Genomic DNA, 21,698 nt, shown 5'->3' with positions numbered 1-21,698 from the left:
CCTGTGAGCCGGGCTGTGTTTACATTAAACTCTGACTATCTAGTAAAACTCCACCGAACTAACCTGGAGGTTCCCTGAAGCCTCCTCGGGGGTTCAGCTGTGAGCTTCGGGCTGCCTGAGAAGTCCGACATGCACCGCTTCAACAGCACCGTTTTTCAGGCACCAATTCGGGCAACAGTCAGTTAAAATGACCCAGAAACAGCTGCTGTCGTCGGCTGTCCACATTTCAAACGCGGCGGTAAACGGAGGACCGATCCCGGATCAGCCACCTCGGCCCCGGATGCTGGTGGAGCCGTTGCTGCGGGACGCACCTTCCTCCGTGCGGAACATTTGTGCGGGGCTGCCATTTTACCGAGCTTACGGTAAGAAAACTTGCTCCGTGTTGTCGTGCGGTTGTGCCGCCTGACAGACGGCGTCTCGGTCGGTGTGAGCAGCCGGAGGTTGAACTTGTGCCGCCGCTTGTTATTTCGCGTTAGCCGGTTAACTTTAGCTAAGCTAGCTTGTGTAGCACCGTGATGCTACTGTTAGCATTTAGTGACTGTAGCAGTGAATGATATCAGGACGAAACCACAAAAATATCATGTTTAGCTTTTTGTCCTGGCTCTGTTAACACTTCAGGTGAGTTCTCTTAAAGACACACCTTCTGTAGAGAGATTAATTTAAGTTATTTTAACCAACTCGCCAAGCTTTTAGGTAAACATCAGCCGTCCTTTCTCTGTAATCAGAGGTTAAATTAGGATATATGAGGAGGTGGAGATCTTGTTGACTGAGCTTTGTGGTCACAGACCAAACTGTGCACTGAAGAAATCCAGATTATTCTTCCAGTACAAACTAATTACAGGAAAACTGAACTGTGCACATTGTGTGGTGTGAATCTGGATTGTGCAGCTGTGTTTCTGCACAGAGATGCTGCAGCTGAATTGTCTTTTCGCTAAACTAAGAACTAATTCACCTCCACGGTATTGCTGGAATTTCAGAGTCTGATGTCTGAAATATTAAATCCATCCTTTTTATTCATTCAGCCTGCATTTAAACTACATCGAGGCATGGAGGCCTCATTTTCAGTGGACCTTTGTAAGACAATAAAAGATGTAGGCAGACAGATAAGAAACTTGTATAATAATAAAAAATATTAACAGGCAAAGTTAGTAAAATAATAAATCATTGCACAGTGAGTCACAGATCAGACTGTAAACAGCAGAAATAGAAACTATTAGTAGAAAGTGGGATGATTATTTTAAATATTGCCAAAATTGCCATGTCCACATGAGCAATATCCAATAGTGGAAGCTGCATTTATTATTATTTTTTGGATAAAGGTGAAATATATCACGGCATACAAGGCCTGATCATTATTGGGATTTTTAAAGCAGGTGTTGCAACTACTATGTAATTTTATGGAGTCAAACCTGAGTTCTGTATTTCCTGTGTGATGGTTTTTAAAACGTGCCACATGAGACGCCATCAAAAGTGTGACTGTCCCACATGAATTTCTAAAACCATTGACAGAGCAGCTTAAATCCTGGATCAGACGCGCTGCATAATGTATATCCTAAATTGCAGCTTTTGCAATTTGCTGATTGCATTGCGTCAAGCTACAATTTTGATTCATCTTATGGACAAGTGCAATATCCAGATTGCACGAACTGCAGTTCTTGGATAAAGGTGAAACGTCTCCCATTGTGAGTGAGGCATTGTGGTGCAACAGAGATAGTCCTGCCGATAAATCATGTTTTCCAGACACAAGGAAACTTGCTTATTTATTGCAGACTGCAGCAAAAATGTTCAGACTTTCTTTTTTCAGTGGGAAAGAAATGCAAAAATACAATTTCCACTAAAATCATGAGTCATCTAGAAATGTCTGTCAAAATATTCACAATATGATTATTTTTGGCAAACTATATAGACCTATACTCCAATAGGATACAGTAGCAGACCAATATTTTTGGATTTCTATTGTCTTTAATATATGAAACACTGACATTTCTGCCAGAAATAAAATATTCAACTGGGTTACTGTAATATCTGCTCTGAATTATAGGATAAGCATGACTGTTTTTGCATTATTAGATTGACCATCTGTTGCCAAACTATTATTATTATCTTACTTAAGTGATGAGATCAGTTAATGCTTGCAATTATGTCACTATTGCAAATATTATTGCATCTAAGCAGCAAAACTGAAAACACTCTTTTCCTGTAGCAATGCACTCGTTACACCAGTAAAAACTATTTTGGCTGGATTTGGATGCTGGATCCATCCTGGAACACAACTGCTTTGTCCTCCATGATTTTATGATCTGTGTGCAACAGTTCAGCCGTCAGTTAAAAAAGCTATTAAGATCACAGAGGATGTAAATCGTTAATGAGGGTTTCACTGCTGTGTCACCTATGTACAGCCTCATTTCTACTGAGGAAATAGGAAAGAGCTGCTGCTGCTAGTGCATTATGCTTAAGAGAGGGGGCAGGGGGGGTCAGTGGGGGTCCTGTGCCTCGTTCATGAGGCCAGTGGCAGATGGGGAAAAAAATTTGTTCTTGTGGCGTGAGGTTCTGGTCCTGATGGATCGAAGCCTCCCGCCAGAGGGAGTGTTTGAAAGAGCTTGTGTCGAGGGTGGGAGGGGTCGACCACAATCTTACCTGCAGGCCTCAGAGTCCTGGAGGCGTGCAGGTCCTGGAGAGAAGGCAGATTGCAGCCAGTGACCTCCTCGGGTCGAGCGGATGATACGCTGCATCCGCTCAGCCGAGAAGGTCATTGTCTGCAATCTGCCGTCTCTTTGAGGATGAACATTCACAGCTAGTTTAAGCATTACAAGTCACCGTGACCCCTTCATGTGTTTTTCTGCAGCACTGATGAACTATGGGGGTCAAGGTGGTCCAGCTCACCTCAGCTTCACATCATGAAAACATTCTGGCCTCCCTGCATCAGCTGAGGCTCCAAGGACAGCTGAGCGACGTCACAGTGCAGGTCGACTACCAGGGAGACGTGCAGGAGTTTCAGGCCCACCAGGTGATGCTCGCTGCGTCCAGCGGCTACTTCAAGAAGCTTCTTCTGTCTCAAGATGTGGCCCGAGATAAGCTATCACTCTCCAACATGCGCTCCAGGGATTTCTCAAAGTTTCTGGAATTCGTGTACACGGGTAAAGTTGAAGTGGCCAGAGACAAGATCGGCGACGTGCAAGCCGTGGCGCAGTTTCTGGACTGTGAGGATCTGTCAGAGGTCTGCGTGGAGGCCATGAGTGCTGGAATTCTGCAGCAGCCTAGAAAGAGAACATCTGTGTCAAAAGTCGTAGCTACAGACGACTTGCATGGTGCCAAAACAGAGAAAAAGACCAAAGGGAAGAAGCAGCCTAAAAGCTTGCCTCTTAAGCGGCAGCTCTCGCCGCAGAGCTCCGAGAAAGAAGTGGCTTCAAAAAGAATAAAGGCAAAGAACACGGCGACGGAGGAAAAAAGACCCGGGCGACAGCTGAAAATGAGGCTGGCTGGTCACAAAGTGCTTCAGAGGCGTTGGTATCAGAAAAAAGAGGCTTCCGGCAGTGAAGTTACCAACGAAGACGCAGAGGAGGACGAGGACAAGACTGAGGCCGAGGCTCAGCCGGAGAATAAGCAAGACAAAGGGGAAGAGTCTTCAGCGGAGAAGCCTGCTTTAGATACAGATGATTGGGAATGTGATGATGATGAGCAGCAGAAGGATGCTGAAGAACACCTACCAGAGGGAGAGGAGGAGGAGGAGGAAGAAGAGGAAGAAGAGGAGGACGAGGAGGAGGACGAGGAAGAGGAAGGACAGTCCAGCGATACGGTAAAAAGAACATCCAAGGCCCAGTTCCAGTGTAACAAGTGCCAACGGACTTTCCACTATGAGAGGAGCTACTTGAAGCACATCAGGTAACATAATGACGCTCCAGTTTTTTTTACTGATTAACACCATTGTTCCATTAAAGTTCTGTGTTTTGTACTCGAGTTCAGCACCTAACTGTTTGCAGGCGAGCAGCATTCCTCGTGTTCTCTTTGTTGGTCTTATTGCATGTAGATGTGTTCCAGCTTGACACCAGTAATTATAGTTTGGTGGGAAATGTGAGTCATCCGGTTGCTCCAAGAGTTCTAGTCACACATCTAGTGGCTTTAATAGATGCCAGAGAGGGGAAATTCTTTGTAGCTGTGTCTGTGCATGTGTTGGTAGGGCAGCGGTTTTTAAATTGTGATTCGAAGTAATGCAATTTGCAAAAGCTGCTATTTAGGATATTTATAATGCAGCGTGTCTAACGCAACGTTTTAACTGCTGTGTCAGTAGTTTAACACATTTTTTGTGCAAATCTCTTTGTGCTTTTGATGTTGTCTCACCATCACATGCTATGCATTTATTACACAGTGAATATTGAACTGAAACTTTATAAAACTTTACAGTACAAATCACAATATCTGTCAGAAAAATTGAGTTATATATTTTCCCTAAGTTGTTCAGCCCAATCTGTTGTGATTGTTGTGTTAATTAAATAGATGTAAAGCTTACGTCAACAGGTTTTGTGATGGAGTTTATGTTGTTCTAAGCCAGGGATGTCCGATCCTGGTCCTCGAGGGCCACAGTCCTGCATGTTTTAGATGTTTCCCTCTTCCAACACACCTGATTCAAATGATCAGGATCGTTATCAGGCTTTTGAGGAGCTTGATGATGAGCTGATCATTTGAATCAGGTGTGCTGGAAGAGGGAAACATCTAAAACATGCAGGATTGTGGCCCTCGAGGACCAGGATTGGACACCCCTGTTCTAAGCTTTGACATTTTTATTTTAACTGCAAATGTAAAAATTTGGTTCAACAAATCAGTCAGTATCGGTTGTGTATAAAACACTTATCGTACTTAAAAGGCAGTGAGTCCTGTCCTGTACCTTATTTGACAGAAATCTGTACATTTTCTGTTATTTTTGACTGTTTGATAACCAAGAATGACGAGTATATGAAACCCCAACTAACAAACCTGACTGATAAGTTGCTGTTTTTATTCTCAGTTCTTTTCATTCTTGTGTTCCTCTAAGCAGGAAAAACTCTTGACAGCTTAAATGCGCCCAGGCACTTAATTTATTTGTCATAACTGTTTTCAAAATGGGTTTAACAGTTTAATGGTTTCTAAACATTGATTACTTAAACGTGTCCACACACAGGAAAGGATGCAAGTTTTGTAACTATAATTACGAAACCCAACAGTCTTATCTGCAGCAGGTCAGCTAGTAACTGCAGTGAATCTGTTTCGACAAGTTGGAGTTATGTGAGATTATCAAGCTACCTTCCACACAACATTCGTCCTCTGACATCGCTGCTCTCGCTCTCTCTGTCAGCACGTATCATGGCGTGAAGGCAGACGTCGTCTTCCGCTGTGAGACCTGCCAGCAGACCTTCGCTAACCGCAGCAACCTGAAGATCCACGAGAAGCACGTCCACAGTAATGAGAGGCTGTTTTCCTGCGACTCCTGCACAAAGACCTTTAAACGGAAGAAGGATGTCGTCCGCCACCAGAGACAGGTGACGATTAATGACACTCCCACTGTTTCTAAAAGTCATGTGGGGGGTTGTTTCCACGTTACAATATATGCAGTATAACGCCCAAATATGTTCTAATAATCAGGCATATTTCTGTTGTTTTTTCTTCCTGATTTGATCATTTCCTCTCGCTGCTTCTCAGGTACACGAGCGAAATCTGCGACACGTCTGTTCTGAGTGCGGAAAGGCCCTCAGCTCCAAAACGGCCCTGTTGCTGCACGAGAGGACGCACACGGGCACGAAACCCTTCGAGTGCACCGACTGTGGGGCCAGATTTACTCAAAACTCTGCACTCAAGATGCATCGCAGGTAAAGAACTCGGAACTGCTGTCCAACTGAAACTGTAGTTTGTGTTGGCGTTGTGTACACAACAAGGCAAGACTGTGACAGAGAGCTGTATGCAAAAATGTAAAGAGGTCGTAAATAATACCTGTCGGGTCAATAATACAGAACATGAGCAGTTTATTGATCAGTGCTGCTGCTGTTAACAATTAAAAATAGAAGAGAAGACAGCAAGAGGTGTTAATTTGAGTCTCCCATGTGGACTTAAACTATTTTTTTGTTTTGTTTTTGTCATTTTAGAAATACACGTGGGGTTTTTTTTTGCTTGTATAACATTAAATATCTTTTCAGCAGAGCTATTCTATAACAGAGTAGTGGACCGTTTTTAATAATAACAGCAACGGCTGCTTTGACCTGCATGTCTAGCCATCACAGTTTGGCCCTTGCCTCCTCATCTGTAGCGGTTTTAATGTTGTGTGTGAATGAATGACGACTAAATCTGTGTTCACACATGTGCAGGACTCACACAGGAGAGAAGCCGTTCGCGTGTGATGAGTGCGATGCCCGGTTCACTCAGAAGCACATGTTGGCCTATCACAAGAGATCACACACAGGTAATGTAACAGCTGTTTAGATTCGAGCATTTTGACAGGAGATTTGTCTCTGTTTTGTAAAGATTGTTCTTGTTGCTGCATTTTGTTCTCACGCTAGGAGAGAAGCCCTTCATGTGCGAGGCCTGCGGGAAAAGCTTTGCATCTAAAGAATACCTGAGACACCACTCGAACATCCACACCGGGTCTAAGCCGTACAAGTGTGATCAGTGTGGAAGAGGCTTCGCTCAGAGGAACTCCCTCAACCAGCATTTAAAAATCCACACAGGTAATCCTTATGTCGGGATGTTTTTGTTCATTTCTGATGGCGTCTTCCTTACTGTCCTTTCCTTTTTTGCACTCTGGCATTGGTTTGACTTTCTAATTGTGATGCTGTGTGTCAGGAGAGCGTCCGTACAGCTGTAAAGACTGCGACAAGCAGTTCACTCAGCTCAACGCGCTCCAGAGGCATCAGCGTATTCACACCGGAGAGAAGCCCTACATGTGTGGCCTCTGCAAACGCACCTTCACCGACAAGTCCACCCTCCGCAGGCACACCATGGTGAGAACAGTCTCTTGCTCACAGAATTTATCAGAAAAGGTCTTTTTAACAGTGTGGGCAAGATGTTGGTGAAACCTGGCAGACACCGAAGATTAAACGAGGAGCATAGTTGATGACATCAGGACTTTTGCACACAAATACACACAAAGCATCTGATAAGTTGGGCTTTAAAAAGAATTCCAGTTCGTTTTAACCTGCTGTATTTCCCATGAATATATCTACTGTGGCTCTTGTAATCCAGAGTTAAATTTAACTGGAGCTGAGTTCCACCTTCTGATATCCAAACTGTGTCCAGCTGGAACGCAGCTCTGTTTCCTTCAGTATTCCAGCATCACCAGCTCACATACAAACCTGGAAATCTACTTTCAAGCTCTGTCTTGTGCCGAATGTAGAATGCTGCCTCCTTTTCTTTGTTGTCAGCATCACACAGCCGCAGGATCCAAACTATTTCCAAACTGGAAGCTGGTCTGTACACACAGCAGCAGTAACTTCATTAATTATTCACAGCCTCTGACATGTCGCTGTGATCATACGTACACCTAAATGCTTTTTTCTGCAAGCAAACAGCTGAGCTGCTGTGGACACATTCACAGTTTCTGCAGTGAAATAACTGGGAACGAAGCAAAGGTCCAAATATTGCTTCCTTCAGAGAATCACTTGTTTTTTTTCAGTGTGTATCGAGTAGATTATTGCAGAGATTTTTCAGTTTTGCTGCTTAAATGCAATAATATTTGCAGTATTGGCATTACAGCAAGCATAAACTGATTGAATCCCCAAAGTTAATCAAGAATATGGCAACAGGCAGTCAGCCAAATAATTTTAAAAAGATGCTTCTTATACTGAGCCTGGAAGGTTACAGCTGATACTTTGGTTGGATCAATTCAAAGAAAAGCCTGTCTACTTTCAATTATGTGCAAATAATAAACAATATCTATTAAAAACAATATGAATTAAAATAGTTGTCTGCCACTGCCGTATATGTGGGTGTATATGATGTTGTATTACTGTCTTTTGGGACTTTTCCCCCCTAAAATCAATTTAAATTGTTGCTTCATTCAAATAGCTAGGAGTATATGGGTATTTGAATGAGCCTAATTTCTTGTCTGATGCAAAAGTCTTCATTAATACAATAGAGATGAATGGAATTAAGTTTTTTCATTTGATTTTTTTGTCTTTATTTCTGATTTGTGAACGCCAACCTCACTAAATAAAGACTCCTCCTCCACCTCATGAATCATAATTTAACCCCTGGTTGCAGAGATTCAGGGAAGTGAGACGCTCCAAAGAAACAAAAACATGATTTTTACGTGAATCATCTCAAACACGTGTTAGCACAGTAATTACCAGAACTAATGCTGTTTCCCTAAATGTCTTCAACAGAGGTACAGAGTGCAGCTAGTGTTGTCTACTCTACTGGGAAATCCTCCATTAACGGTACATTTAGCTGCTGTGAAACTAACATCCGCTTGTTTACCCTTCAGATCCACGACTCCGATGCTCCCTGGAAGACCTACCTGGTGGTTCTGGAGGGGAACGTGGAGGAGAAGAAACCCAAATCTCCCACTAAGGGAAAGACAGAAAAAGCCGGAGCAGGGGAGAAACAGAGCACTGCCAGAAAAAGCTCCGTTTCCGGCGCTGCTGGTAAAACCCACACCGACTCCATCGTGGTTCCGGCCGAGCCCGTCACTCTGCCTTCTGACTGGACCAGCCACGGGGCCATCGCCCTGGTGAGCCACGGCGCTCTGGGCGGCATCACCGTCATCCACACCGAGGTCCCGCCGGGGACGCAGATCCAGCCCATCGTCACCACCGACGGCACCGGGGCCAGCGTCATCTCCCTGGACGGCTCTGCCATCCCCTTCACGCTACCGGTGTCCATGGCTCACGGCGTGCCCCTGTCTGACGCCGCCTCCACCTCTTTGTCCGTATCCACTCTGTCGGTTCCAGTTTCTGAAAGCCTGTTAGCGTCAGTGTCGGAGATCCCCACCGTTTCTACGTCGTCCGTGCTGGAAGCTGCCGCCTCACAGACTATTTTGGCTCCGGTTTCAGACACTAAAGTCATTTCTGAGATGGACACTTTGCCGCCCAACGTTCACACTGTGATCGTCGGCGACAACATTTGCGTGGAAGAGCAAACAGCTGCTGACCAAAGCGACGGGCAGCACAGGACAGCAGACGACCCCCTAGCTGAACATAAAACTGCCTCAGATCAAGATGCTGTGTAGAGTCTTTGTTTTTTTGTCTGATTGTAAAGAATTGAAACCCGTTCATTTTATTTATCCCTCCTCTTTGGGTTAAGCAGTGTGTTTCGTAGTGATCTGAAGTCCTGTGTTTTTATCGTTGGCGATCAGAGCTGGGTGTGGTGTTTCAGTCTTTTGGAATGTTTTAGTATTCATTAAAAATCTAAGGTGTAATAACATATTAGGTATAGTATTATTGTACATATCTGATCATGTACAGTGAAAGATCTGGCACAGGTCACGTGGAACATAAATGAAATGGAGCAAACTGTTAATTCCTGATGTATAATGCCATGCGGTCCGACTCCTTTTCCGTGGGACGGACCGGAAACAGCAGCTCCGGTAGCTTTTTATACACCTTTGGAATGGCAGCAGAGTGTTTTGTTGATAATTTATTTTGTTGTAAATATAAAATGGAGTTGTTTAAATCCTTCACAGTCCTGGCACTCTTCTCTTTTGGTAACCAGTTTCTCATGTACACCATTGGTTATAAGTAATTTAAGTTCAGAAAACACCACATAAAACCCTTAAACCTGCAGTGTGGAACTTGTATCCCTTCCTTTAGAGTTTATTTATTTATTATTTGGTACCCAAAACTAAGTTATTTTGAATACTTTGGCTGAATTTTGAGAATTTCTTACATTTTCAGACCTGCTAAGTTTTGTATTTTCAACTGTTTCCCCCTGGGAAAAAAAGCATTTTAAGGATTCCAAATCTCCAGAAATCTAACTCCCTCAGCCATGAAATCCTGTGAGGATGCAGACAAAGATCCAAATAATTAAATGGCTTCAGAAAAGGCCACATTTTAAAATACTGGGCCGGGTCAACAGTTGAGCTGTTTGTAATGTGTGACAGTTAAAAATGATGTAATCCTGTACAACTCCTAGAAACATGGAATCACGATTAAGTTATTAAATCTTGTAGACGCTCAACAACTGAGCCAAGACGGCCAAATATTGCTGTTTGATATAGGTTCAGACCATACAAACACCTTCTCAGGCATTAATTAGTTTCTGACACTACATGTCTTTCAGGCATACAGTAGTTAAGCTGTTCTATACGGTCTCCTTCAGGTAACTAAAGTTAAAAAAAAAAATCACCTGAACCTCCTTTGAAACTGTTTGGAGCCCCGCTGGGAGGAAAAACCTCAAAGTAATAAACTCATACAAGAGTGCAGCCGCCCCTGTCATCGATCAGACACGAGCTTAATACAACACTGCTGTTTGACAGTTAAGGTCAAAGGCACTGCATTATGGGATATAATACCTTTATTAATGTCAATTTGCACAAGCATACAGATCATATCCACAGCCCGTTGTTGTTGTTGTTCCACCTGGAAGAAGCTGGGTTACACGGGGCCACCGACCCTCCCGTAAAAACTTTGGTCTGGCTAACACTAGTGAATGTACACAACACTGAACTATACACAATGACATGCGTAGCGACTGGCCGTCAGGAAGGTCCGCCGAACCTTCGAGGAGAAATTCACGACACGACACGAGATGAGTGATGACCCCAAGATTACTGCCCTGGGAATAAGGAGTCGGTGCTCTTCGTTCAAAAAGTACAGTCTTTACAGGCAAACGATAAATCGTAGCTTCAAACATTCAAAACATCAACGAATCCTAAAGGAGTTGTAAATTAATAAAATCATGAAGTGGCTTAGTTACAAATGTTTAACAGTCTACACTTAGTGCATATCATTGCCCTTTTTCGAGAAGAGTCACCTCCTGTGGTGATAAAATGGATAAATAACAACTTCTATCCCAACAAATACAAATAATTCTTGAAATCCACACATACCGTAAAACTGATCGTTTAAATAATCCGTTTAAATATCTAATAGATTTTTAAAAAAACAAAAACAAAAAAAACAAGCTGCATCTGACTAAGAAACAATAATTGTACAAAACATGCAGTGTCTCTTTGTCAATACTAACATCAAAACCAAAAATACCGCTGTGAAATCCCCCCCAGGACGGATCTCAGCAGAAGAAGGTATGCAGCAATCCTCTAGACAGAGGTGAGGGCGAGAGGATTTACATTCTGACTAGATTCAGTAAGGAAAGCGAAGATCTGACGGTATAGCGGTGGGATATGCAGAATCGTCACTCCTCTGCCGACGCTGCGCTCGGCGAGGCGGGTGTGAAGGTGTGCGCCGCTCTGTGTGTCTGTGTGTGTGTGAAAAGCATGCGTGATGGATTTGTCCCTCCGTGCTGCGGCTCCGCGGCGCCGGCGTCGCTTTCATTTCAGGTCGCCTTCGTCGCCCTGGATGGTCTTTTTAATGCGCAGCAGGAGGGTCGTGTGCCACTGGTCCAGACGGGAGATCGAGTCGAACTCCTTCACCTGCAGCAGAAACGCGACGAGGGACAGTAGGAGGATTAGAAAGCTCTGCTCTGCTTGGATTCATGTTCAGATAAAATAGAAAAAGATGAAGTTCAACTGTGTACCAGCGCTGCATTTGGATGATGTATTTACAAAGAGCTCGTGTTATTAGATTCAACATTTTTGCCTGAGTGCTACGAAAACAAAATGCAGTTTGGCATCTGAGCAGAGGTGCAAAAGAAGAAGTGGAGTGTATTAAATGCAGTGTATTGCATTCACAGTATAAACAGAATAAACATAGCTGTAGATAACAAAATAAAGATAAATGTACACATGCAGTATGAACAGTATGAGATCTATGCAGTATCTACACAGTCTGAATAGTAGAGATAAAATACATGCAGTATTCACGATGCACATTTACAGGTTGGGTTCCACTAGAACACATTCTCAGATGCTTAAATAATATTTTCTTACACTGTACACTGCTGCTGCACCTTCTTAACAATTCTTATTCTTAATTCTGTTTTTTCTCAATTCCAATATTTTCAGATATTCTGACAGTCACCGGAGACATTTTTTCTGGGAGTAATGTTTACTTTTTACTTCATAGTACCTTTTTTCTGATCACACGTGCGCATTTGTACTTGTGGTATTCGTGCTTTTTCCTGAAGCAAACGATCTGAGTACTTCATGTAGTGCCGACGCTCTGTCTATTAAAGTAACAATAGTTATATAAATTACACACACGCTCTCTTCTAATGAAGGCGATGACGCAGATTAGTGGGTTTGTTGTGTGAAGTGAGTCTCTCCTGGTGTGTGACAGAAGTACCGACATGTTGCTGCAGTAAAGTGTTGCATCGAGGAGCATTAAAGTCAGTGAAGAGTCCGTGGTGTTGTGACTTCGCCGTCTTCCTGATGCCTCAATGTGTGAAGCGCTGCTTGATCCACAGAGGTGCTAAAATGCCTTTTGTGGTTGTTTAACAATGACAATAAAGATCTATTCAGTTCTATAAATGTTAGTGGCAGAATTGCTCATCACACCGCTGTAAGGCATTTTGTGCTAAACTAAAGTGATCATTACGAGACAGTTGCTCGACTTGTGCTGTTAGTGCTAACGCAGCAACTTAGCAACAGCTGAACACGTTAAGTGAGGAAAATGCCAGGCCTGCCACTTGACTTCACATGACTAACGGTGCAGACGGCTGATACACGCGAGGTGTTGGTGGTGCGCTGTTTATAAAGTAGCAGGAGTAAAATGTGTCTCTGAGAGGATAAGAGGGATCAAGGTTAAACTTCCTTCACGATTCCTTCAGAATTTGAACTCTGGAGCCGGTTGCATCCTGGAAACTGCAGTTAAGGCTCACTCCCCATTCAGTTAGGCAGGGGTCTGGTCTTGCTAGCCTGAAACAACAGCCCGCAGACGTTGCAAAGACAGCTAGCATTCGGGGCTTTGGTTTATGCATCATAACCTCAGATCTGGCAGAGATGTAGCCCTGTCAGAAGCATGAGAAAACATTTCTGTACTTCAAGGAAGCTGCTCATGCTTTGTTAGAGGGCGTGACAAACTGGCCACCAGGCTGGCAAATATGCTCCATGGTGACGCCGAAAGGTAACGGAAGAAAGGCCTGAACTTCAATCGAGGTATCTGGGAGCCACGTTTCCAGTGTGAGATGATAACTCCCCTTGGCGTGAACTTTTACACAAAACCTATAACACGCAAGAGGAAAAACCCGAAAAGCAAAATATGGGATTATAAAAAAAACTCCTGGCAAGAGAATCGTATTGTATGTAACAAAGACGATGTCCCTCTCTGACTTTGAGTTAACTTTGAAAAAGCTTCAAGGAGCTGTGCTGTGCGGTTACTACATGAGTCTGTACTGGATTCACACAAACACACAGTCCTGGGAGACTCAACGGTTACCTGAGATCCAGCCTTCAACTTTTTTTTTAACACACGAGGGATCCAACAAAACTACAAGCTGAGCCGACTCCTCACCAAAAGCCTTATCTTAAAACTTGAGAACTTTTACAAGACTTACCGCTTCTGTGAAAGCCTCGCTGTTCTGTTCCTCATGAGCCTCGAGAAGTTTCTGTTAAAACAATGGAGAAAAAAAAGAAAATCTGAAAGTTACTCACAGAAACTTGATAGATTAAGGAGCGAAAAAAGTAAGTCATCAAACCCCTCCGTTCTACCTTCAACAACTTGCATTCTCTGGAGTCGGAAAACGCCGGGAACATCTCCTCGTATTTTTCAACGGCGATCTGTGGAGACACGGCGCGTTAGAAATTCCACCACAACTCCGCATCCCAAATCCTGAGAGCAAATCCAAGAAGGTAAAAAACTCGCCTTGGCGTTGAGCTCGTCAACGATGAAATGACAGAGGGCGGCTTTGAAGAAATACTCTTTGGCGCTGTACTTCAGCAGCGGGTTGTCCATCGTGTTGGCTCCGACCTAGATGCGTTAAAATCATGCAAAATGCATCAGAGGAGAAGACGGAGGAAGTGCAGGCATAAGGCAGAAACACTCACCTGCTCGTAGATCTCAATAGCCTTCTGGTACTGCTCCAACTGAGCGCAGTAAGCTCCCACCTTCAGCAAACACTTGTTGGCAGAACTAAGGAAGAAGTACATATAAAACAAACTATAAAACCTACATATGTGTAAGGAAACTGTGAAACCAGTGCAGCAACATGTTCATTAGCTGCTTAGCTGGAGCAGGCTTGAGAGCAGAGATGTGTTGTAAAACAGAAGTCACTGGAAAATACAGAAAATATGTTTAGATCACAAACATTTCCCTTTTTTTGGAACAGAATAGAATAATACTTTATTGATCCCCCACTGGGTGAAATTTACATGCCACAGCAGCATCCAAACATATAGAAAGTACAAGAAAACAACAATAATTAAGTAATATGCATCCTGGTGTCTGTACACAGCAGGTCCAAGGCCCCACCGTCTCCGGTTGGCCAGTCCACATACTGGCTGAATGTGGGGAGATTGGCAGAGAGCAATGTATGATTAAAGTCTCCTGAGATCACGATCAGAGACTGAGGGTGTGATGTTTGCAGCTGGGACATTGAACTATGATGAGTTCACAGGCTGCAGCAGCATCAGCCGAGGAGGAGGGATGTAAACTGTAATCACCAGGACGTTCGAAAAACTCCGTTGGCAGGTAAAACGGCCGCAAACCAACCGCCAGCAGTTCAACATCCCTCACGCAGCACCGCTCTTTAACGCTAATGTGCAATATACCATATATCTATATATCATATCAACAGTCCTAACCAACGCATTTTACTCTGGTTCATAAGCAACCCACATAAATTGGAAGTTTACATCTTTTCACAGGCTGTTTTTTCTGTTTTTGAGCCAGCAACATTTTATTCCTTAAAAAATACCAAAATAATTCATGTTTGTATGTGTGTTGACATTATTTTCTGATTTATGGAGTGATTAAAAAGAGATTTCCAGATTCTTCCTTTGTAAAAACCTTTGACCCTAACGTGCAAACAAAACAAAACAAGAATTTTGAAGTTGGCTTTATCTGAAGTTCAGATTTCTGTTATGAAAATGAATGCAGATTAGCACTTATTTGATAGATGATGCCTCGTTTGCATATTTAAACACAACATTTCAGGAAAGTTGTGATACAAAAAATAATTGTCTTGTTTTGGGTAATTAACTGGAGAGGTTTCATGGCGGTACAAAACAGTAATAATTATAATAATAGCGAATAATAAATGATGCAAAATTGAACCGATTCACCCTCAAGTTTATAAAAATAAAAATCAGTGTATTGCATCTAAAAAATGTAACACACTGCATAAGCTTTCCTCCTACGACTACTGAATTATTTACGGTTATAAATACTATTGTAAATTACTACTGTCATTACTTTGTTCTTTGATTTCTAACATGTAATCAGGACTTTTTCTGATTTCAGAGGAACAGTGAAGTGAGAAACTGTACCTGTTTGACTCTTCTCCTTTGTAGTAGTCTGCTGCTTGTTCATAATGTGCAATCGCCTTCACAAGAGACAAAACAACACGTACAGTGAGTGCTCCCTGAAACAAATATGCCCCATAGCTGCAGCACTGATAACGGTCGGCGGTATTGTCTGACTGCGTGACCTCTGGTACTTTTACCTTTTCGATATCCACCAGATCAGACTCGTAGATCTCTGCGATACTGATGTGGTGCTTGGCTGCGATGGTGAATCTTCCCTGGAGGATGGGGGAAGAGAGGAGAAATCATTACTAAGTGGATCTATGCACAGACGCCTCTCGAGTCAATGGAAGTGTTGTGTTCCAGTCTCGGTGCAGAGAGGCGAGGTCAGACAGTAGCCTGTGGCTTCACGTCTACAAGGTTTTAGCATTTAAAATGAATCCGCTCTCAAGGCAACAACAAGCAGATAATTTGATCAAAGTATCGGCAGTGAATAAACAAAACTGTGAATATGTTGATGTGAGCCCAGAGACAGTCTGCTACAGTGCGTCAATATGTATGGAGATGACTTCTAGCAACACACATGACGTGACATTCAGTCCTAAACAATCAGAAAGGGCAAAAATAAAAATGACATGTCCAGATTTACTGTAGTGGATCAGAACACGGATGAACACTCGCTATGTGCATCTTACCATGTCTGTGTATATATCGATGGCAGCATTTAAACACTTGATTGCCTCTTTTGGCAGCATTAAGAGAAGAGGAGGGAACAGTTAGACATCATGTTAGCTGTGTTGAAATCTAACAGACTCTTGCACAGCACCTTGTCCTGCATCATCCTCCACAGGAAGCTATTTCAGCAGGGTGAAATGAGGTGAATGATGCAATTAAAGCTGAGGTAGGCAGAATTTCTGGCATCGTTGAGAAAAAAAAATCCACAATTCGCGTTCGGTATCGTAATTCAAGGGGTCTGAGAGGAAAGTAGGCTTCTGCGCCTTCTGTTGGTTCTGTTTTAAAGCTTTATAAAATGTAGCTTGTGACGTGAGACTCTGGCCAGTTGTAGGTCTATTCTGACTCTGGAGGCTCCACAAATTCAGATGCACGTGTACATCTCTTGAGATAGTGGAAAAAAACAGATTCAAAGTTGCTGCTTCAGCACTGGCAAGAACTACCTGCACTGCAAAGCAATCCAAAACAATGAACACAGACTCGTCACAAAGAGAGTCTGACAATAAATGCAATAAAACACGTCAATGTCGGCGAAGTGCACTCAAGGAACTGCAGTATAGTCACTGCTATAGTTGCTACGGTCGTTTTTCTCCTGGACAGATAAGATGCTAACTTCATTTTCTAATAATATATCAATATGGTAAAAGGCCGCTTTCCACTGCAGGAGCTCGAGGCAGGCGCAATGTTGCACAAACAGATCTCTAATCGTCCATTTCAATGCAGTGTAGAATCCATCAGATGTGACTACGACCCCAACTCAGACTGCATCAAAACAACCACAAATAGTAGCTGCTGAATGTAACTCCAGTTCTATGAGCATCTAGGAAATAAACAACCGAGGTTTGTTACATTAGCCTACATGGTGGATTGAGCTTGTTGCCATGTCCAGCAGTTTTTCACAGCTGCTCAGAAGTACCTACCTTACAAAAAGCACTATTTTCTCCCCTGAAAACAGCCACAAAAGAGGTTTAATAGGGACGATTTCTGTGGCTGGAACACGCACAAAGGTTCAACCTACTCTCAAACGGCCCTGCAGTGGAAACTGCCTCATAATATTTACTGTATTTATAAAGCACCTTTTAAAAAAGAGTTTACAAAGTGCTTTACAGACAGAACCAAAAAAGGAGGATATACTCAGGAAGACCATTGGACAACAGAAGGCCAGACAGAAAGAAAAAGATCCGAAAGGCAAAAGGTAAACATGGTAAAAGATTTAGCAAAAAATAAAAAATAAAAAAATCAATACAGCAAACCCAGTGGATACATATAAGATAAGAAAAGCACCAAAAATGCCAAACTGAAATATGCGCAGAATAAGAGAAAATGGAAGGTAAAACCATAACAACAATGGCAAAATGAATAATTCTAATAGTAAACAAGTAATAATAGATGAGTAAATGAATAAACCATTAAAAGATTATTAAAAAGAATAAAACAGAAAAATAAAACAGGGGCTGATTAGGTTGTACAGGGACATTTGCTGTTGGCAAAGAGCAGCTTTATTGAATGTTGCTAATCACTGAGCCTCTTGCTAACTGTAGCCAAAGGCTAACGGCTGCAGCTAATTCAATTTCATGTTTATGTTTGCGATCGAGCTTGTGTTGCCGGTTTCATCTGATAGGACAGAAAGGAGACAGATGCAGGAGGAAGGCTAAATATTTAGATTCTGCTAGCTTTTTCTAGATTTCTGCCTACCCCAGCTTTAGTTTCTTATAAATGACAAGTTCTTATAAGTTACATCCTGTCAAACGTTGCATACAAATGGTGAAATCCTGCTTTGTGAATACCTCAGCCAGCCAGCTACCCTCCCCCAGACCAAAAGCCACATGTATGCTTAGGAGACATTAAACGGGGCCACAGTGAGTACAAAGAGACCTATAAATCAACCACCAGTAAATACCATGCAGTTCAAGGACAGATTTTACACAACATAGTGGATCAGCTGTTGCAATATCAGCATTAAAGCAACAGAAGAATGTTAAAAAGTGCATTCTCCCTCATTGCAGGCTTTGGCCGGCTTGGTTTGATGTGAACGGGGTGAGATGGGGATAAAATGTGTTGAAGTTTTCCATGAAAATCTGTGATAAATCATCTCTGAAGACTGGACTCATTTGTTGATAGTGGAGACTTTTATATAATCCTCATTTCCACACTGCTGAATGTAAGATTCGTCTAGCCGCCCAACAAATTCAGTCATTAAGGTGATGTGAGGTCAAGTTTGAACTTAATTAGCAGCCACGAGGTCTTACCGTTGGGGTCGGACTTCTTGTAAGCATTTCCCGCATCGATAAAACTGGTGGCGCAGTCGTGTTTGTTCTGCAGCTGCATGTGTAGACGTGCAGCCTTGCAGAATGCACTTCCAGCAGCTGAAGACAAGGGGAAGGTGAAAAGGGCAGAAAGAAGTCTATACTCAAATTTATGCACATAATTACAACATTTTTTTTCACTTGTGGCACCTTCACAAGTGCTGTGCTTTGCAGTTATAGAGCCAAGAAAGAAAAAACACAGCACATAATCTTACAGCCTCTCAAGTGTGTTCAAATTGTTATGCTGGATATCTGAGGTAATAAAAAGCCCATCGCACCGCTCCAGTTCTTGGCCATCTTGAACATGTTGGCCGCTCTGCAGTACATCTCACATGCCTCCTCTACTTTGTGATGTCCGCTAGAAAAACACAGGAGGAAAAAAAAAAGAAACAGGCTTGAATAAAGTACCAATTTTCATGACATATTAGATAATCAGTCAGTCCTATAAGTTAAAGTTACATCTAATAAACTGTGCAGCGTACCAAGCTGTTGCATTTGTCAACGAGATGCTCGAATAGGTCGATTGGTTTATCTAAATCCCTCGACAAAGGCACGATAGATCTCCATCCCACCATGACCAGAAGTGGACCCCTGAGAGCTCCCTTTAGTCGTAATAACACTGTGGCTATTCAGTCATGGCAGAGGATTACATCACTGCATGGCCAGCCACAGAATTACCAGAATAAACCCTTCCAGCAGATGAGAACTGCAGCGTAGTAACATCTGGGGGTCATATCGGGCACAGCTTTCGAAAAAAACCCTGAGTCACACACAACAATAACTGCTGTCTGATTGTATTTTGCACCTATACAAGTTCTTCTTTTTATCGTTATCATTAATATGATTTATATGCTAAGGCAATGTCAAGATACAAAAATAAGATGGCTGTTAAATAAATGGCATATTTATGGCTTCCCTTGGGGTTATTCACACTTGTAAAGGTTGGAAACAGTGTCTACTATGGCAAACTGTTTAACATTTAATAGCTGAGTTTAACTATCCAGAATTACAGATATCAACAACGTAATTTTTACACTGTGACTACTCAGAATTATTATTCAGATATGATAATGATATTATTGCATTGTTACGACCAGTCTCAATTGTTGTGCATGACACTGCTTGTGCACGGCTTCCCAGTGGATATTGGTCCTGTGAAGCATTTAAACAGTGCTAGCAGGAGTAATGATGGCTGCTGTGGTAGTAAGTATTTCTTTTTTAAATGCTGTGAAACAGAGGAAGCTATCAGCAATGTACTTGTGGAGAACAAGAGCTTTGTCAATTAATGACTCGAAATTGGCTAAAATTTGAGCTTCATGCTCCTCTGACATGGCAGTAAAACAACTGGTCACATGTGGTCAGCATGGCAGTGTCACGATATCTTTTGGCTTGCTTCTGGCGTAACTACAGTTATCTGCAGTTTCATTTAACCTCGTATAACCCCTAAATCAAGACATCTGTAATTACATTTTGTCTAGGCAGAACTCCAGTTTGAGATATCTACGTCATTCTGACTAGTTCCAACTCAATTACAGATGTTTTAAAAAGACAATGGAGACTTCTTGAATTGAGAGGAAATCACAATTCAGATGCAGGTATTCGCAACTTAAATTGTGATCTGCACCTGAATTGCACATATCTGTAAAGAGAAAGCACATATACACAAAAGGTAAAGGTGATATCCTTTGTCCCACAAAGAATGACATTGTGGATAGCTGAAATGTTCTTTTTGACTTGGGAGAAATTAATTATGTCTGCAATACATATCCAGTGAAGGTATTAACCGATTCCCATTGTCTGAAATCTCTGCAACGACAAACATGTGGGAAACAAGAACTAAATTTCTGGAATAAATGAATGCAGGCGTAATAAATAATAGAGAAAAGTCATCAGCTAATTTGTGTTCATTTTGTTGATGCCAGTCAGATAAATCAAAGCTTGTAAATTATGTGCCTCCCAGAAGAATGTTCTGTCTCACTTTAAGTCATTTTATTGCCACAGTCATCAATCTAATGTATGTGTTGTTTACACTCCAAACCATGAATCTTATGCCATCGTGCAGGTTCAGCTTATCCTCTCCTGTTAATATTTGGGGGACTAAGGAAGGTGTTAACACCTGCTAATGTTCACCTGCGTTTCATTAACAGTTACTGCTTGGGGGACTATGACAGGATTAGATCAGGTGTTTGGGTTTTCACTGATGAAGGTGTTAACTACAAAAAACCGGTGTGTTGAATGCTCAAATATCCTTGAGTTGACATTAACCACAAAGGAAAGAAGTGTTCAGACAGCAGAGCAGCACACAGTGTATTGATTTATACTGTAAACCTTATGTGGGTGAAACAATAATAAAAAAAATGTTTCAAGAAAGTAGGTATTTTAATCTTCAAAGTTCCCTGCTGCGTAGCTTCCAGGCCATAGCCAGGTCCTGGAGAGAGTCGTGATCTGCTGGCTTGTTTACAATCAGGGTAACAGCTAACTTGGCTAACTGACTTGCGGGAATTATAGCACGGTGTGTCACGTGTCACATCCCACCGGTTTCTTATTTAACTGAACTTCTCCAACATTTTAACATGTCGAAAACTAACCTAGCTACCTGAGTGTAAGTCTGTGTGGAAACAGGCTGCGTGCCAACTTTGCTGCGGACACTTAACGGCTGCTAGCTGTTGTTCTTTGGTGCAGTGCTGTCTTACCCTCCGAACATCCCTCCCAAGAAAGAGCCGGAGGACTTGACTTTTTTGTCGGCGTCGGCCATGAGCTGAATCGCCTCCTTCTCTTTCCCGGAGTTGTCCATTTCTTTTTATTCTTGTATCTGGAACAAACTTAAAAGTGAGGCGGAAAATACCCGCAGAGGATTCAGCTGTGTACAGTGAGGATTACAGTCGACGGGTTTACTTAGCGTAGGCGTGCACTAGCAAGTGGCTTAGGCGAGCAGCGCGGCATCATGGGAGTTTGAGTGCCGTACGCCGTAAACGCTGTTGAAAGCACACCAATAAAAAACTACAACTACCAATGAAACGCCATGCTATTTTTACTGCTCATTACATAATAGCAGTTGGCAGAACTATATTTAAAATTTCGTTTGTTTTTGATTATTTTTACATGATAATGAGCCATTAAATTTTATTTTAACTTCTCCGTAAAATAAATTACGAAACAAATATTTTCGGAATAATTTAGAC

General features: G+C 42.4%; 2 protein-coding genes across 3 annotated transcripts; one reads left to right on the top strand and one right to left on the bottom strand.

Annotated features, from left to right (window-relative positions):
- The first annotated feature begins 102 nt into the window (after positions 1–102).
- gzf1 (GDNF-inducible zinc finger protein 1) lies at positions 103–9,642 on the top strand. The gene is made up of 8 exons (XM_008287961.1): positions 103–362; positions 2,846–3,882; positions 5,330–5,513; positions 5,674–5,840; positions 6,333–6,427; positions 6,525–6,692; positions 6,808–6,965; positions 8,447–9,642. The coding sequence occupies exons 2-8, from the start codon at positions 2,858–2,860 to the stop codon at positions 9,188–9,190; spliced, it is 2,541 nt and encodes an 846-aa protein (XP_008286183.1). The 5' UTR covers positions 103–362; positions 2,846–2,857; the 3' UTR covers positions 9,191–9,642.
- An 813-nt stretch (positions 9,643–10,455) lies between these two features.
- napbb (N-ethylmaleimide-sensitive factor attachment protein, beta b) lies at positions 10,456–21,407 on the bottom strand. Of its 2 annotated transcripts, XM_008287959.1 has the most exons (11): positions 21,210–21,407; positions 18,795–18,874; positions 18,460–18,576; positions 16,174–16,220; positions 15,679–15,756; positions 15,503–15,558; positions 14,063–14,147; positions 13,881–13,985; positions 13,727–13,795; positions 13,573–13,623; positions 10,456–11,551 (listed from the first exon to the last, which is right to left on the bottom strand). In XM_008287959.1, the coding sequence occupies exons 1-11, from the start codon at positions 21,308–21,310 to the stop codon at positions 11,450–11,452; spliced, it is 891 nt and encodes a 296-aa protein (XP_008286181.1). In that variant the 5' UTR covers positions 21,311–21,407; the 3' UTR covers positions 10,456–11,449. The 2 variants fall into 2 exon arrangements, with proteins under 2 accessions (XP_008286181.1, XP_008286180.1); XM_008287958.1 differs by lacking the exons at positions 16,174–16,220; positions 18,795–18,874; positions 21,210–21,407 and having other exon boundaries at positions 18,460–18,775.
- Between the last annotated feature and the right edge of the window lie 291 nt (positions 21,408–21,698).

The sequence above is a fragment of the Stegastes partitus genome, unplaced genomic scaffold, assembly GCF_000690725.1.
Source record: "Stegastes partitus isolate 25-593 unplaced genomic scaffold, Stegastes_partitus-1.0.2 Scaffold530, whole genome shotgun sequence".
NCBI lineage: Eukaryota > Metazoa > Chordata > Actinopteri > Pomacentridae > Stegastes > Stegastes partitus.
Note: the sequence above shows the minus strand (reverse complement) of the source record. Positions and strands in the feature narration are given on the sequence as shown.